The 18,771-nt window shown below is 38.7% G+C and overlaps 1 protein-coding gene and 2 non-coding genes across 3 annotated transcripts; all 3 read right to left on the reverse strand.

The window, feature by feature from the left end:
* Positions 1-1,007: 1,007 nt before the first annotated feature.
* TRNAM-CAU lies at positions 1,008-1,080 on the reverse strand. Its single transcript has one exon. It is a non-coding gene; the product is annotated as a tRNA-Met (tRNA).
* Positions 1,081-5,210: 4,130 nt separating this feature from the next.
* LOC582477 (ER membrane protein complex subunit 8) lies at positions 5,211-10,281 on the reverse strand. The gene is made up of 5 exons (XM_030975956.1): positions 10,042-10,281; positions 8,631-8,707; positions 7,613-7,682; positions 6,264-6,361; positions 5,211-5,873 (listed from the first exon to the last, which is right to left on the reverse strand). The coding sequence occupies exons 1-5, from the start codon at positions 10,243-10,245 to the stop codon at positions 5,711-5,713; spliced, it is 612 nt and encodes a 203-aa protein (XP_030831816.1). The 5' UTR covers positions 10,246-10,281; the 3' UTR covers positions 5,211-5,710.
* A 3,296-nt stretch (positions 10,282-13,577) lies between these two features.
* On the reverse strand, positions 13,578-13,650 carry TRNAM-CAU. The gene has a single exon. It is a non-coding gene; the product is annotated as a tRNA-Met (tRNA).
* Positions 13,651-18,771: the final 5,121 nt, after the last annotated feature.

An 18,771-nucleotide genomic window follows, 5' to 3' on the forward strand; every position in this document is an offset into this window, starting at 1 on the left:
TCCTACCACATTTCTTTTAATGGTTAATAGAAACAAATGCACTGTTTAAAACTTCAAACATATCGTTTAAGTTTGTTTGATTTGTAAAAAATATGGTCTGCACATACAGACTATACACACCGATAACCTCAGGCGCAGGACGGGCGCAAGCCTGGGGAACTCCCTAGCCTAGATGACCCTATACGCGCAACTATTCTGTTTTTATTCAGATTTCTCAGGTTTATCTGAATGTATAGGCCTTTGATATGTAAGGTTATTATTAAATACATGATTGACTATACGAAGTGATATAGATTCTAGGGCTGAGCCTACCAGAGTCTTAAACTCTAATTTTTTTACAGAAAAAAATGGCTTTGTATTATATATTTATAATATATATCGACAATTACAGTATATCTAAAAGATCTATTAGTCAGTTATTGCTACGATTCCCAAATGGAGACTTGGAATTTAATCTCGGGCCGGGACCTACGGACTGATCGGACATCAACCCGAGACCGAACATAATTATAGACTAGTCTTACTAGATACACTGGTCAACAAACGGTACGGTGTAGGTCCCAAAGTGGCTAGCTCAACCTTTTAATCATTATACAAATTAAGTACTCAAAATAATGGTGGGAAGATGAGTAGTGGGAGCGAAATATTTTGCCCTCATGGCTTGAAACACTAAAAATATGCATATGAGAATAATGAGAGTTCATATGAAATCAGAGTTATGTCATATATCATGTCATAATATGATAATCTAGCTCAAAATGAATGTATAAGAATGCCAGTTCGCAAGTGCTCCGATCCAAAACGTAACGGATTTTTATGACTCATCTTTTTATTAATTAATTGAAAATCCTTGAATAATGTGTCTTAAATGACATCCGAGTCTGTCACATTATGACACAATTAAAGTGAATGTTTGCCATCAGTCAAATTTGCAGTGCTCCCAAGTCCCAACACTTTTAATTAGAGGATAAACATACAGCATAAGGACTGCAAAAACCTGAGCAGTATGCCCCATGTGAGGATCGAACTCACGACCTTCAGATTATGAGACTGACGCGCTGCCTACTGCGCTAACGAGGCTGCTGGTAAATTATGTGCAATCGCTTTTCAGTTCTCCTAATCGTTTGAGAAGCATTCGAACAGAGCTTGGTAATGGGACAAACTTTCATATGAAAACAAATTGGTTCAAAAGCTTCCGGCCACGTTTTCTGGTTTTATTTTTGTAGAAGGGTAGTACTTTGTACTAGCTTGAACCCCCCCCCCCCTCCGAAACTGTAACTTATAGCAACAGAAAGAAAGAAAAAGGTTATAAACACTTTAGATTAAGAAGAGGCGGCGGTTGGGGGAGGGGGGGGGTTGGGGGCACAGTGTACCATCCCCCACTGTTTCAAATAAACCAAAAGTGCCCCTTTTTCTTTCTTATAGGTGCCCCTTCCCCCGTTATATGCCCCTTTTCTCCTTCTTATCACTGCCCCTTTTCAGATGCGAGAAGTGCCCAATTTTACCTCTGATAAGTGCCCCTTATGCTTTAATAAGTGCATTTTTTTCTATTCTTACAAGGGCCTCCTTTACTTTGACACATGCCCCTTTTGCTTTCTAATAAATGAACTTTGCCCTTCCTAGAAATGCCCCCTTTTCAAGTGTACTTTTCAAATCTGACCCCCCAAAATGCTTCTTCTATCATGCCATATCTGTCCTATACGACATATCTCCTTCATTTCCCATTCCTGTCTCTCTCTCTCTCTCTCTCTCCCTGACCCCCCCCCCCCCCCACCTCTCTCCTCCATCTCCCCCTCCCCCACCTATCTCTCTCTCTTTCTCTATTCACTTTCCCCTCACCTCAGTCCACCTCCTCTTCTCTCCTTTCCTCCACCTCATCTATCTCCACTTCTCCCTCAACTTTCCTACCTCTACCCCCCCCTCTCTCTCCCTCCCACCTTCCTTATCTCCCTCTCATAATTAAAAATATCGCAACCACTTTGAGACTCTCATTCATATCCTTTCCAGATTATAAAAATTAAATTTGCATAATAACGCACAAACAAACAAAATTTAGCTGAAGTATGTATCATACAAACATATTTAATATATGACTAAGTTCTTTGTAGAATGTCAAACATTGATTCATTTCATAATTTAATTCCTATTCACTTAACTATCATGGCATTATATTCGGAATATCATCCTCACGAAGTGCAATGATCTAGTCTACTAACCTAAAATACTGACAACCAATTCTATATCAATTCCATATCACTCTTCATTTGAATATCACATTTGGTCAGGGATACACAACTTGATCGTGAGATTAACAGAAACTACTTTATTTGTTAAACATGGATTAAAGCAAAATTGAGAGCCAGTGCACCTTACTGTCCAGATTAGTCATCAAAATACCATCAAATTTATGTCCTCATAAGAATGTAAATATTGCATACTGAAACAAGATCAAAACCATCTACTGTTGCATTCTTGCAGCTGGAAAAACTGCTGCAGACTTGACAATTTGACATATGCAAGAAAGTTCCTGTGTTTGATACAGATATTGTCAGAAACTCAGAATTATAACAAAAACAATTTACGGTAAATATAAAGTCATCACAAGGTAATGTACAAAGCAATTTACAAAGATTTTCATGAAATCAGCTGAGCGCCAATGTCCATACCCAAGCACGTTGCCTCTAGAAATCATGTTCAAATGACACAATGTCAGTGTCATGTTTACACATTTCAATAGGTGAATTGGCATTGCCATAGGTTTACGTTTCCAAAGTCCTTGCGCTCATGTTTAGGCTTGTTCATATACATGTGCTGTGGTAAACTATGCTGGTTTACGGTACTACCGGGGTCTTTAAGCGTTTAAAAAACGCATCTTTGTACTTGTAACACTGAGAGAACTAGCAGGAATTTTGTTTTTCACAGTTACCTTTATCTTTACCCCATGAGCCATTCATTTAACAAACAAAACAACAACAAAAAACACCTGCATAATGCATGGTGGTTTACCATGACATTATGTAAACATGCCTTTACATTGCATTGTGACAGCAAGAAGGATGTGAACACACTGATGTCCATTAATGCCCTTCTGATTCTTAAATGACTACATATTCAAGTAATAATTCAACCTCTTCTTCTCTAACGTTGTGATTCTAGTCCGACTTGGTTCACAGCTTATACCAAGGAGCTTCAAAGAGCTTAGACTTGCTTATACCAGGAGATAACAAGTATATATACAGTGCATCCCAGAAAAAACAAAACCAAGAATTATTTGATGTTTTATCATAACTTAATCACAATTATAATTGATAAATGACACCTATTTGTAAAGCTTAGATGCTCTCTTACATGTGATGCAGCTCATATGATGCATATTTTATGCATGATTGATTAAAACATTTTAAAGAGAGGGTATCAAAAAGTCATTTGGGGGCAGTATCTGAATTTCAAAGAGAAAATCGCATATCTAGAAAGTTCATTTTCTGCCCTTTCATATGACACCTCAATCAGAAAAAATGAGCCAGGAATAACAAAGTTCTGTTTGTTTAAAGTAATGCTTGCATTTCCATAATGTGATTAAACAAATTCATTTCCACAGGATGCCTGCCGTAGCAACGAACAGAGTTGACAAAAGACTTAATTCCGTTTCGTTGACGATCAGCCATGTACAAAGAAGACAAAAGATTTGATGCATGGCTGATCGTCAACGAAACGGAGGGGCAATAACTCATAAACTTAATCACAGAGTTATCATAGAGTTGATGCCTTTCTGATATGGTCTTAGACTTTCTCCATTGTAGAAGCATCCAAAGTGTACATTTTACCAAACTTGTGACCTCCCTCATCGGCATCATTGACATTGGAATGACTTTTGAACTAAACACTTCGAAAAGAGAAAGAGAGAGACACAGCAAAATACTGATTCTCTTACGTTATGGAACTAAGCTTTGACGATTTGATACGAAACACAATAACGATTACAAAATGGCACTTGATCATATTGAAATCACATACGGTAATTGACAGCGGTGACAACATAATATAACTAAAACTAATATTGACAGTAGACTCTGAAGAATACAAGTTAATGCCCTTCTGGTTCTTAATCAATGAAACTGTGACTAATGATACAGTGAATAACGATACATTTCCAAACTAACAAATTAGTTTGTCACACTATTATAATTCTTCTAAACTTGCAGAAACAAACTTGTTTTGTTCGATGCCAAAATTGCAGGCTCTCTATGATCCATCATAAGAAGAATTTAGAAAAAAGAAAATAATACAAATCGAAGTATGTAATAAAGAGTACAATACATATAGCAGACTAAGGACAGGTCCGTACAATAAGCCATTATCTTCATGAGAGTTTATTAATTTTCATGAACAACTATGCAGATCGTTGCAGGGTAACTGATTTAAAATCACGCAAATACGAGGTGGCAAAAATGTGAATATATATTTATGGCATGTAATACCATGAGAAAAAAAAGTCGAAAATAATCCCCCAATTATCAATGAACAATGTTGGTGATTTAGCACCAGTGAGTGATATTAATTGCTCCTGTTTTATCACGAATTGTCCTTAAGTCAAGGGCATCATCTCTCCATTTTCCAAACAATAGAACCCATAATTGGCCGTCATGAACTGTTTAAATTCTAAACGGAGATTAGAGGAAATATCACAACATCATTTTTGTGATAGCGAGGTTTGGCTCTTCGGTTGAGCAATAAAATTATGATTTTTAGCAAATATGCATTATGAATTCTGGATGATTTATTACATATCATGACTTTAAACTTAAATTTAATTCTACGGGTTATAGTCTTCTCTTAATCAGAACACTGTGCGCTTAGAAACATCAGTATTAAGCGCCTAATAAATGTTATGTATTATTATTATTATTATTAAACCAGCGGTAAGCTAATATTATATTAATTACTGAACAATCTCTCCTCCTTGATGAGCAATTCCATTTACAGTCAAACCTGTCTTTCATTAAGGCGACCCAAGGGAAACAACAACAAAGTGGCCACTGTAGACAGGTGGCCTTTTAGACAGGTTCCACAACACACATTTCTCTCTCACAGGAGAGATACCTAATGGATGGCCACTATAGACAGGTGGCCTTTATACAGAGGTGGCCACTGAGCATGGGCGTAAATCCTTACGTAATTCCTATTGTTCAGGGGGGATGAATGAATAGATCATTCCCCCCTGAACAATAGGTATTACGTAAGGATTTATGCCCATGTCACTGAGACAGGTTTGATTGTAGATTATGCAGGTCAGCATTATAGTCTTAGGCCGAGTTGGAATCATCAACACTTAACCCACTGTCTACCAAATTCTGTCATTCCCCTTGGCTCAATATAGGAACCACCATTTCCTTTACGCAATGGGTTAATAACTGCATCACATATCTTTCTGGGCATCATTTCAAGAAACTATCATAAGTCCAAGTTCGCTGACTTCCCATTAAAAAGCATGTTAAATTGTCAATTGTAATACACATCTTTCAATTGGATGTTGGTGGACTTGTACATACGACAGTTTCGTGAAATGCTGCTCTGGTTCACAAAAAATATGTCCCATGGAAAATTAAAAAATCAACATTAAAATTAGACTCTCTCTGGATGTTGTGACGCTACCTTTACACTCAACATCGGCTTTAGATACCTTCCTGATAAAGTAGGCATTCATCGTACATCATGAACAGTTCTCAATTTGTGTGTTAAGCTCTAGATTTTGCCACTCTTTCGTGATGTCACCGAGATGGGTATCGAAATCAACCAGCTCGTTGTATGCTCTTGATCTCAGGAGATCGGCTGTGACTCTGAGTGTGGTGTCGCTGTTATCCAACTTCAGGCTACTGCATTTCAGGATGGAAAAAATGGAAAGTTTCACATATGTGTCATAGTTGTTCAACCAGACTCTCAGAATGCAAATAAATGAAACTTTACAGAGGACGAAATTATACAACTTTTATTATAATCAGGTCAGATTCTTCATTTCAATACACAATAACTTTTAATTAAAAACTATGAAAAACAGCCTTTTGTTTTCATATCACTCAAAGATTACTTGTAATTATCTATACTTCTAACTCATGCTAGCCTTCTTTTTTTTTTTATGTTAATAAAAATCTTTGGATCCTTGAACTTCTGACATTATTACATTTATAAGTGGACACAGACTGAGGTCAGACTGAGGTCAGACTGAATTAACGATGCTGAACAAACAGCCAACGTCTTTTCCTCACCTTGCTTGAGCTCCACGATAACCCCACTTGCCATCCTGTAGCGTGTGGAGTCTCAGGACACACTTTTCACACCCAGCTGTTAATTTTGTGTTGTCAATCTGTCCGAGAAAGAGAAAATAGTGATAAGAGAGAGTTAGTGAAATAAAGCGCTTGATGGAGCCAGGTGTTTGCACAGTGAAACCGGGGAGAAGAAAATTATGAAAAATCAACAAAGACAGTTAGAGACCTAGGAATAATCTGAAATATGTTTATAAAAAAGATGTACAAAAGCTCACCTTATGATAAAAAAAATCATCATTCAAGTTTGCTTAAAGGGAAAGTCCACCCCCAAAATAAGTTTGTTTCGATAGAGGCAGAATAATAAGAAAATCAGGTGAGTGAAAGTTTGAGCAAATTCTGAATGAAAATAAGAAAGTTATGAATTATTGAAGTTGTGATCAATCAAATACAAATTGGCAACTCTGTGACTTATTATACGAGCTCTCCTTCATTTGCTTTGTGCATAATATTCCATAAAATCATGTTTTCTTCGTTATTGATGACGGAATATATATTTGTTCCTTGCAGGGGGAGTATAAAAACATATTTGCAATTATTATATTTAGGGTGCATGTAAGGTTGAAATTTTTCTTGAGGGAAAATGAAAATTTTAGATTTTTTTAGTACTGAGCAAATGGAAGTTGAGCTCGCATGATACGTCATAGAGTTGCCAATTTGTGTTTGATTGATCACAACTTCAAAAATCCTAACTTCCTTATTTTTAATCGGAATTTGCTCAAACTTTCGCTGACTTGTTTCTCTCATTTTTCTACTCCTATTAAAACTAACTTAATTTCAGGATGGACTTCCCCTTTAAGCTGTAGAGATTGAAGTAATATGAAAAATAAGGAACAGTATTGATCGTTTTCTCCACTTGGATTTGTAAGTTGTATTAAAGGTACATCTAAAGCTGAAGTAAAAGAAAAAGAGAAAATCAACTTTCAGAATCACTGTGCATAACTCTTCAGCATCCCTTCTCTGAGCGATTCTATTGTTAAAGAGGGCAAAGTACAGGTGTAATTAAAATTTAAAATAGTCTGGGCTGTTTCATGTTGATCAGGCATCAAGAGGAAGGGAATTTGGGCAATAGGCCATCTTCATAATCGTAAAACATGAAATGTATGCAATTCACATTCTGAATGTTGAAATACAATTCTTTGTGACAGGTAAATGGAATCATTTGTATCAAGGCACTTCTCAAAGATGTACGCAATTAATTTGGTTACCAGTACATTACAAAAATGGCTTATTTAGGGGGTAAAGGGGTAACAGTGGTGAGGACCGATTTCGATAAAGCTGGCAATTCTCACCATTAAAAGACAGGAATCTGAAGAATTATCATTTATTCTGTCTGCTATCCTCACTGCTATTGAATCTGGCCTGTAAACAAAACAACAGAATTTCACAGTTAATCAAATGTGAGTTTTATATCATCATTTCTAATTGAAAAAGCTGTATTCAAGAAATATTATGAACAGCATTAAAGCATGTCACTTCACATCGGTCCAGTGAAAAAAAGCTCCTGTTCAACAGAAACATTTTTGTTTAAAGATGAAGTTGAGTTCTGGTCATGCGATTGCATTGTGAAAGAAACGGTGTGGAACCGACCAGTAAAGGTTGATCATCTAGCATAGAAGAATTTGTGTGTATTGCAAGGTTCTGGAAACATCAAAATGATAAGAAATTTGGCCAAGTCTTGGTAAAGTTACAAACACTTGCACAGAAAGATGTATATGGGACTACACAAACACGTGGCGTAAAAAGCCGCCCCCCCCCCCCCCCCCGATTTTTACAATGTTACATGTATATTTAGAATATGAAGGCATTTGAAGAGCCATGCTTTTCAGGGAACATGTCTTAACTGATGTTCTTCCACACTTGCATAATAAGAATGAGTAATGCTCACAAATTATTTTTCACCTCTTCCCAGAACTCAACCTTCTCTTTAAATGACATGTTTTTTTAATGAGCAATCATGCCAGAGTTACATTACAAAATCACCAATTTGAATATAAAAAAACACAAGGACAGGAAAACGGTTATAGAGGCCATAGAAATCTACTTTCATATTGTTTCCTAAAGTTTGTTAAAACATTCAGTAATCTGTTTCTTTGCACTTACCGGTACTATCAAGTTTTGATTTATCATTAGAAATGTGAGTTGTACCATTTCTAGCTCTAGAAAATCATCTAAATGGTAACAATGTAAGGCAAGCTGTATTTTTTGTCTGTAATTAAGGAATATTTTGGTTTAAAAATCATTAATGATTTTCACCAGCATCTCAACTGTAGTCTTTGACAAAGATAGTTTGCTCATTATGCAACTTACTCTAAATCTTTCAAGAGTTCGTTGGCTTGGTAGTATGCTGCGATTTTGAGACCTTGTGCCTGGCAATAAGCATCAACCTGAAAATTGAGATCAAAATAAATAACAAAAAAAAAGTTCCAGCATTAAACATACCAAGCATACCAAGTATCTGTACTAAAAATCGTACATGTAAAATTGGTCGTATACATTCGACAGCTGAAAATGACGCGCACGGTTGCATTGCGTGCGTTCTCGAATCCAAAATCATACCTCACACACACACTCTCGCCATACCGCGAATGGTCCGTCGTGGGGAGCTAGCCGGCTGAGAGTTTGCAACGATACCAACGCAGCTTCGGAGCTCCGCAGAGCGCCATTTTAGCGGGACTCGGAAAGGTTCGAGGTGGGAAGGCAGCGGCCTAGCTTTTTGCCCAAACAACGCTAGATCGGCTGCTGGCAAAATAACTACGATCGAGAACATCGTCGGTTTCTTAACTTTTCAGTGAGATCATTCTGAATTCTAATTGAGACTATATAATAAATTAAATCGACAAAGAAACCTCGGTAGAACTCTTATAACTATACAAAAGCTTGTTTATTTCTTCATTTGACATTTTGTTTTTGACCATTTTTTCGTGCGCGAGTCAATGCAAACTATGTATTACCAAACTTTCAGCAAGGAACGGGGAACACTCGCGGACCTCGTATCAAATTCGTTGCAAAAAAAAAAATCAAGGGTGATTTTGTAGCAGTGAAGAATATTGGCGCTGCAATGCGCAGAAATATACTTGAAAGAAACTTAAAAAATCATACCTGAATTTTCAGAAAATCGTATTTGTATTAGTGTACCTAGATGTGAATTGTTTATAACTCAGATTTTATGAAGATTTGTCGGGAAAAATGTCAATTTTTTCCGTTTGGTGGTCATTTCTAGGCTAATATTTAAAAAGTTACTTCAGTAATGGTCCCGATGTTTCTCTTATCATACTCGCATGTTATTCCTACATAGATTAAACATAGGATGGTTAAGGGTAAGACCGGATAACATTATAAAAAAGATATATCCTTCCAACCTCCCATATCCAAGTTTTGGGCTGATTATTGCCGACCCACCGCAGCAAGGCCATTCAGATTTTCGTACGCGACCGAAGCGCCCTCTAGTGCCCCATGAATGTGCCTAACTGAAGACGTACTAAAGTGCCAATTATTTAGTGAATTCTGGTGATTTTTTGTTTAAAGTGATGTTTTAAAAATTTGAGAATCAATAGAGGGTGTTCTTAAATTTTTTCAGCACAAAAAGTTAACTATTGATAATGCTCCCAAATCCCAATGTAATCATTATGAGTGCAGTGCCTGTTGTTGTATGCACACAATTCCGAACGAACACTGCACTGCACAAATAACAATAGGTGGGACTCCATTCATACATTACCTGAACAAGAGCTACCTCCAGCATCGGTGCAAGTGCAAGCGAATGATGAAAAAATGGTACGCAATCTACGAATTCCAAACACCTCCCATCCTTCAGCTTCTCTTTATCAGCAAGTAAAACTCCATTTACGGCACAGTGAGGATATTTTGCGGCATGGAGGATTGCTTTAGCGTAAGCTTGCAGTTTCACTTTGTATTCTGCCATGTTGAACTGCTTTAATTTGATATGGTGTCTCTAGAAAATTAAATGTTATAGAAAATTGAGATTTTATCACATGATTATGGCGGATCAAGAAGATGGGGGAAATCACGCAACCTTTTTTCTGAGTAACTTTCCTGTAAATATCAGGCGCGGATCCAGGGGGGGGGGCCGAGCGTGCCTTGGCCCCCCCCCCCCCCCCGCAAAAAAAAAAAAAAAAAAAAAAAAAAGGAGAGAAAGAGAAGGAAAAGAAGGGAAAGAGGAGAGAAAGGGAAAAAAGAAGAGGAAGAAGAAAAGAAAAGAGGGAAAAGAAGGAGATCGGGGGGGGGGGGAGGACTTGCCTCCCCCTTCCCCCCCCCACCAATAAAAAAATAAAAGAGAAGGAAGGAAAGGGAAAGAAAAAAGATAAAGAGGAGATAAAGGACAAAATAGGAAGAAGAAAAGAAAAGAAGGGGGATATCAGTTGCAATTTTCCCGCCAACAAGGTGTAGATCGGAGGGGGGGGGGGGGGGGGGGCACTGGCATACTGATAGGAGAGGGGGTTGGAGAAATAGAATTCAAACGCGGTTTATTTATAATTCTCTAACGGTGGTTAACAAATAATGCTGAAATGAGATCATTTTCCTCACTTCATGCGTTTGTTGTAAAATGACAAATTCCTAAATTTACAACAGCCAGGCAAGAAAATGCTTTTTGAGATGCCTACATATCAGGGCCCGCGGAACGGCGGGGATCAGGATCCTCGAGCCCCTCCCCCACACTTTCTTTGAAAAAGTATATTAAAGAGAAATAGAAAGAAAGAGAACGAGAAAGAAAAAATAGTTAACTGCCAGTGACTGCCAGTGTCACATTATAATGGGGTATCAAAACTTTGCTCATCTGACCATGATTAAAATTAATGCCTAAAATCCTAAGGGCTCTGCCCCCTGGATTCCACCTAGGGCCCTAAGGCGGGCCCTTAGATGCTCATATGACGGTCATTTAATGCCTAAAACCCCTGATTTCTGGGGGCTCTGCCCCCTGGACCCCACGCCAAATAGTGTCCTGCTAGTGTCACAAATAATAAGGTATCAAAAAGCTCATCTGACCGTAATTAAACGCCTAAAACCCCTGAGCTTCTGGGGGCTCTGCCCCCTGGACCCAACCAAGAGCCCTTAGGCGGGCCCCTCGATACTCATCTGACCGTAATTGAGTACCTAAAACCCTTGAGATTCTGGGGCTCCGCCCCCTGAACCCCAAGCCAATTAGTGACCTGCCATTGTAACAATTAGGTATCAAATAATGCTCATCTGACCGTAATTAAATGCCTAAACTCCTGAACTTCCGGGGCTCTGCCCCCTGGACCCCGTCTAGGGCGCTAAGGCGGACCCCTGAATGCTAATCTGACCGTAAATTAAAACCTTAAACCCCTGAGCTTCCGGGGCGGACAAGGTATCAACATAATGTTCATCTGACAGCAGGCGCGTAGCCAGGGGGGCGGTGGGGTGGTCCCCCAATAAACGCCGGCCAAAAAAGAGAGGAGTGTAAAGGAAAAGGACGTAGGAAGAAAAGGGAATAGACAAAGAACATATTTGAAATTCAGACAAGGATTAAGAGTCGAGAACGGTACAACGAATCGTCTTCTTTCTCTAATGAATTAATGAAACGTCAAAGCTTCCGCGCTACGCGCGGGGGAGGGCAGGGGGAACTTAATACAGACGAGGATAATTTTCGGGAACGGTACAACGAATCGTCTTCTTTCCATAATAATTTAATGAAACGTCGAAGCTTCCGCGCTTCGCACGGAAGGGGGGGGGGATTGAATTAGATAAGGATTAAGAGTCGAGAACGGTACGACGAATCTTCCTCTTTCTCTAATGATTTAATGAAAAGTAAAAGCTTCCGCGCTTCGCGCGGGTGGGGGAAACTAAGTTATTTTCGAGAGCCTAACAACGAATCGTCTTTATTCTCTAAAAATTTAATGAAACGTCGAAGTGGGGGGAAAACTGAATTTAGACAAGGATTAAGAGTCGAGAACGGTACAACGAGTCGTCTTCTTTCTTTAATGATTTAATGAAACGTAAAAGCTTCCGCGCTTCGCGTGGGAGGGGGAAACTAAATTTAGACAAGGATTAAAAGTCATAACGGTACAACGAATCGTCTTATGTCGCCAATGATTTAATGAAACGTACAAGCTTCCGCGCTTCGCGCGGGAGGGAGGAAGGGAAAACTGAATTCAGATGAGGATTAAGAGTCGAGAACGGTACAACGAATCGTCTTCTTTCTCTAATGATTTAATGAAACGTAAAAGCTTCCGAGCTTTGCGCGGGAGAGGGGGATGAATTAAGACGAGGATTAAGAGTAAAAAACGGTACAACGAATCGTCTTCTTTCTCTAATGATTTAATGAAACGTATAAGCTTCTGAGCTTTGCGCGGGAGAGGGGGTGAATTAAGACGAGGATTAAGAGTAAAAAACTGTACAACGAATCGTCTTCTTTTTCTAATGATTTAATGAAACGTAAAAGCTTCCGCGCTTCGCGCGGGAGGGGAAAAACTATTTTCAGACGAGTAGGCACGTACGGAAGGGGGGGGGGGGGGGGGGAGGGTATTAGGGGGTTGACCCTCCCCCCTTTGGTTTTTTATGTGTGTATTTTGGAGCAACCCCCCCCCCTTTTCTGTGATTTTTTTTTTTTTTTTTTTTATTAAAAAAAAAAAAAAAAAATGCCAATGGCTGACCTAAAAAAGGTGACCTCACCCCCCTAACGGAACAAAATGTCAAATTTTCAAATTTCGAGACCCCCCCCCCCCCCAAAAAGTGTCCTCTTCCCCCCCCCCCCCCCCCCCCCCCCCCCCCCCCCCCCCCCCCCCCCCGCTTATTTAGCGGCTGGCTGAGTCGTTACGATTTTTTTTTTCGGACCAAAAAAAAAAAAGTGGGCCCCCCCCCCCCCTAAGAAATCCTGGATCCGCGCCTGGTAAATATAGCCCACAATCATCACTTACCGACGATGACTAAAGAAGAAGAAGAAAGAAAACAAAATCTGCAAAGATCCCCCCCCCCCCCAAAAAAAAAAAAAAAAAAAAAAAAAAAAAATTGTTTGAAGAGTTAGACAAATATTGATAAAAGAATACATAATTTGGGTTTGGGGCTTTTTTGATGTATGCAGAAAACCTAAATTTCGAATTCTTTCATCAAAATTCGACTTCAAACACATTTGTTTTGAAAATCCTTGCATTTATGTGTAGTAAGTGACATCCTCTTTCGCAGTTATGATAGAATTAAAGTGAAATTTTGCCATCAAATTTTCGGGGCTCCCAAGGTTGAACATGCAGCATAAGGACTGCAAAAATCTGAGCAGTATGCCCCATGTGAGGATCGAACTCACGACCTTCAGATTATGAGACTGACGCGCTGCCTACTGCGCTAACGAGGCTGCTGATATGGGAATTGGCTTTTCATTTTTCCTAATCGTTTGAGAAACTTTGTCTAGATCCGAAGGTCTTTCCAAGTTTTAGTCAGGCTATAGTAGTTCATTGGTTTTTTTTTAACCATTATTATTAATCTCGATGTAATTAGTATCGTAAAAAGCATTATTGATTGTCTTTCCATGCTCACTGCCTTCCATGAGTTTAGTTTTGGAATGGGTCGAGCTTTCGGGATTATATCTCATGAGGATGGGTAATTGTGATCATAAAATAAAACATAATGCATAAATTGTCTTACTAAACTATAATATTGTATTCAGGCGCGTACACAGGGGATAGGGGGTTTGGGGGGTCGACCCCCCTCATTTTGTTTAATGTATGTGTTTTGGAGGAAACACCCCCCCCCCCGGCCCCCCTCCTCAATATATATGACTGTGTTTGAAGACAAATACTGATAAAAGAATACATTATTCGAGTTTTCTGTTGTACGCAGAAAACCAACATTTTGTATTCTTTCATCGAAATTCTGAAAAGAAAAGGGGAGAAAATGGTTTAAAGTATTACAAGTAATATAAATTATTTTCATCCCTGTATCATATTTCAGGTGTGACGTAATATCTTATTTTGTGTCATTCCTGGTTATTGTAAAATCTTACACTCAATTATATGTTACACTATAACTTTGAAATTTGTTATCCAATGTATGAACAAATTGGGAACACTGGCGTACCTATGGGGGGCAGGGGGGGCAGAGTGCCCCCCCCTGACGGGCCCCAAGGGAAAAAAAGAAAAAGGGGAAAGAAAAGAAAAGAAAGGAAAGGAAAGAAAAAGAAAAAAGGAAAAGGGAAGAAAAAAAGGAAAGAAAGAGAAAAAAGGAAAAAAGGGAAAAGGAAAGAAAAAAGGAAGAAGAAGAGAAAAGGAAGAAAAGGGGAAAAGAAAAGGAAAGGAAATTAAAAAAAAGACCATGGCCTTACGCACCAGGGGGGGGGGGGGGCAGTTGACCCCAGATATTTTGAAAACGTACAGTTTTTTTCCTAAAAATGTAGTGTAGGCCTATACCAAATCCTTCAATTCTACTTTTGAAAATGCAAAAGTACCCTCATGACTAGTTCGGTCGCTCGAAGTCCCTTCACTCCTTTTGCTTTTGAGATTCTTCGAAAACTTTTAACGCATCTTTCCCCCTCCCCCACCAGAAAAATATTCCGCATACGTCCCTGAAAAATGAAGACAAATGAAAATAGGAAAATATAAGTGATATAACAAATTCGAAACTCTTCGCTGGCGCGAACTGCTTGCTAGCCTATTTTGTATTAAATGTTTTCACTTGCTCGTCCCCCTGAAAAAAGAAAAGGATTAGCATTGCCTAGAATACAATTGTGCCTGCCCCGACGGGCCCCGACCTGCAACCATGGCAACAATAACACACAATGTATGTACCAAATGTTACTAAAAGAGACTAATTCATTTTTCTCGCTCGCTACACTCGCTCGTGAATAAAATGAATAGACATTGCTTTGGAAACAATTGTGCCCACCCTTGACCTGCAACAATATAATAAAAAATGGAAGAGTTTTTTCGCCCTCTCGCCAAAAAGGAATTGAATCGCGTTGAACGCGATTGCGTTCATCCTGACCTGCACCAATAAAAACAAGTTTATTTATTAATTTCTATTAAAAGAGAATTTTGTTTGCTCGCTCGCTACGCTCGCTCGCCAAAATAGAAATAACACTGCTTTTAATAATCACGTCCCTGACATGGAACAATTAACCCAAGTTTATGTACCATATTTTCCCTATAAAAGAGAAGTGATTTTTTTTTTCGTTCGCTCGCCAATATAGAAATAACACCGCTTTTAATAATCACGTCCCTGACATGGAACAATGAACCCAAGTTTATGTACCATATTTTCCCTATAAAAGAGAAGTGATTTTTTTCGCTCGCTCGCCACGCTCGCTAGCTCGTGGAATTATGTGCCCACCACTAACCTGCTACAATATCATTACAAAGGGAAATGTAGGGGGTTGCCTGCCCGCCAAAATGGGATTGACATTGCCTTAAACACGATTGTGCCCGACCTGCAACAATGAAACAAATTTTATATAGCAATTCTTTGAGAGAAAGATGTATTTTCGCTCGCTAGCTAAAATGGGTATAAAATTAGCCTAAACACAATATTGTTCCCACGCCCTGCATGGGACAATTGAACCAAGTTTATAAGTGGCAATTATTAAAAAAGAAGTGTCTTTTTCTTGCTCGCTACGCTCGTTTGCAAAAAAATGAAATTAAAATAACGTCGCTAACAAGTGAATGTTCCCACCCCCAACTTGCAACAATACCAGTTTATATACCAAACGTTACTTAAAGATTTTTTCTTGCTCGCTCGCTCGCCAGAAGTGAAAATTAGCATCGCCTTTTTGTTTGTTTCGGTCGCTTGCCCCCCCTGACGGAGTACCCCAGGTACGCCACTGATTGGGAATGATCCTATTTATGTGGATTGAAATCAATAAAGTTTGAATTTGATTTTTTTTATAAATCTTAACGGATAATCGGAGGGGGAAGGATGGGGGTGTTGGGGTGTGGGTGCAGTTTTCTCACTGGGTTGATGAAAACGGTATTCTTCTAATTTGTATGAGGTAAATTAAAGATAATATGTCCCTTTTGCAGCCCAACATCAAATTCTGTAGAACTTTGCAGGAATTATGAATATGTCATATATGTCCTATCAGTTCTGTGAAATCATAGTGTCCTAATATTCAAATTATGTAAGGAAACCCGTTTACTTGCTAGACTTCACTGTCAGACAATATTGAGTGACTGACTGGCTTTTTCATATTTGGTAATAACATACACAACATGAGCTGTAAAGGGTACATTAGCATTTGTCTACATCAATAACCCACTTCTTGTAATGGCCAAAATTAAGCTGCTAATCTTTGCGCAGCATAAAACGTGCGACCATTCCGTACAATGGTCTGAAAAATCAGACTACTACTTACGGCTTTATAGCTCCTAAGTCGATTTGACAACTAATAGTCGTTATTTTCCCACTTAAAAACATTTTCAAGCCCCTCTTTTTTAGGGAAGTTCTAAATTAGTATTGTCTTTCAAATGCCGTTGGAATTTAACCTTTTCATTGTTTGGCCTGCAAACGGGACATAGTACCTTTAATATAATAATGATTATGAACATTAACAGATAGCAGATCAACATAAAAACTGTCATTGTCAATTAGGTAATTATATTATGAAAGAAATTTCAGACTTCACGATCGATACCCTTTTTCCCCCCTCTCTCTCCCACTTGCTCTCTCTCTCTCTCTCTCTCTCTTTCTTCATCTGTCTCTTTCTCTCTCTCAGTCTCTCTCTCTCTCTCTCTTTCTCTCCTCTTTTCTCTCCCCCTTTAAAAAAAATCTCTTTAACTTTAAACCCTTGCTCGATATTCGATTGGGGGGGGGGGGAGGGGACAGACTTCTACAAAGATCCCCCCCCCCCCAAATATGTGTTTGAAGACAAGTACTGATAAAAGAATACATAATTTGGGTTTTCTGTTGTACGCAGAAAACCAACATTTTGTATTCTTTCATCGAAATTCGACTTCACACTACGAACATGACGGACAAAATACAGTTCCTCATTCTACCCTCAACAATTGCTATGGTAGACAATGGAACATGATCCCTTCACTGCTATTATGTTAAAATCTGTAGAACAGGTGTCACATGCATATTCACTTGTTCTACACATTTTTACCTTATATCAGTCAAGGGATATTCCTTCGTCTACCATATCAATTGTTGAGGGTAGAATGAGGAACTGTATATTTTGTCCGCTTTCTTTGTCCGTCATGTTTATAGGGTCAAACACATTTGTTTTAAATATCCTTGCATACTGTGTCTTAAATGACATACTCTTTCACACTGTGATACAATATAAAGTGAAATTTTGCCATCAAATTTTGGGGGTTCCCAACGAGGATTGCAAAAATCTGAGCAGTATATGCCCTATGTGAGGATCGAACTCACGACCTTCAGATTATGAGACTGCGCTAATAACGAGGCTGCTAAAATGGGAATTGGCCTTTCAGTTTTCCTAACGGTTTGAGAAACTTTGTCTAAATCCGAAGGTCATTCCAAGTTTAATCAGACTTTAATCTTTACTACATGTATAATCGAATTTCTGCATTCAAAGCATTATATAGGTCGGTCTCATTGTAACCCACTGTCCCGTAGCTACTTGCTCCCTCTATATAGAAAACTTCCCCAATCGGTGCCTGTTGGTCCCCCATAATCCTCTGTTTCTTATGTTAGTTGAGAGCTGAGTTAATGAGATAGCCAGTGGCGGATCCAGGGGGGGGGGCCGGGCTACCCCTTTGAGAAAAAAAATCATGTAAAAACACGTGATTTTTACCATTTTGGGGGGTGGGAGGTGCACATTTTTATCTTTTCGAGGACCAAAAAAAAAAAAATGTGCTCACTACCCCCTCCCCCCTCCCCCCCCCCCCCTTTGAGCTACTTTTCGGCCGGCGCGATTTTCAAATTTTCGGGAGCAAAAAAAAAAAAAAATTGGGCCCCTTCCCCTAAGAAATCCTGTATCCGCGCCAGTCAGTGACCTCGCTGTGTGGTCTAATCCCTTCTGGCCCAGTAGTGTTGACAGTCTTTAAAATATAGACGACACTCCGCTGCTATACCCTTTAATGGATGCAAGATCTCATTGGTAATGTTGAATCGAGAAATGCCACTTATTTGACGTAACATATTGTCCTCAAGACAAGGATCTTTTTCCTTTCTTTCCTGTTCTTCCCCCTTTTGTAAACAATATACTTTGTATATCAATAAACAGGTTATGTATCATTGCAATATCAACTCACAGATCCATAATCCATATAATGAGGCTAAGTAGAGCATTCACATTGCATTGATCATAAAAAAGCAATACCAAATGGTACCATTATCCGACCCATCCCCCCCCCCCCTCAAAAAAGAAGAAGAATGTCACAATAAATATTAATAAATAAATATAAAGAAATTAAAGAGAAAAAATGAAGTAAAATACAACGATATAAAATAAATTAGATAAATTAAATAAGATTGACAAAACATTGAAATATATATTATTTTTAAATACAAAAAT

The sequence above is a fragment of the Strongylocentrotus purpuratus genome, unplaced genomic scaffold (assembly GCF_000002235.5).
Source record: "Strongylocentrotus purpuratus isolate Spur 01 unplaced genomic scaffold, Spur_5.0 spur5_scaffold_8, whole genome shotgun sequence".
Classification (NCBI taxonomy): Eukaryota; Metazoa; Echinodermata; class Echinoidea; order Camarodonta; family Strongylocentrotidae; genus Strongylocentrotus; species Strongylocentrotus purpuratus.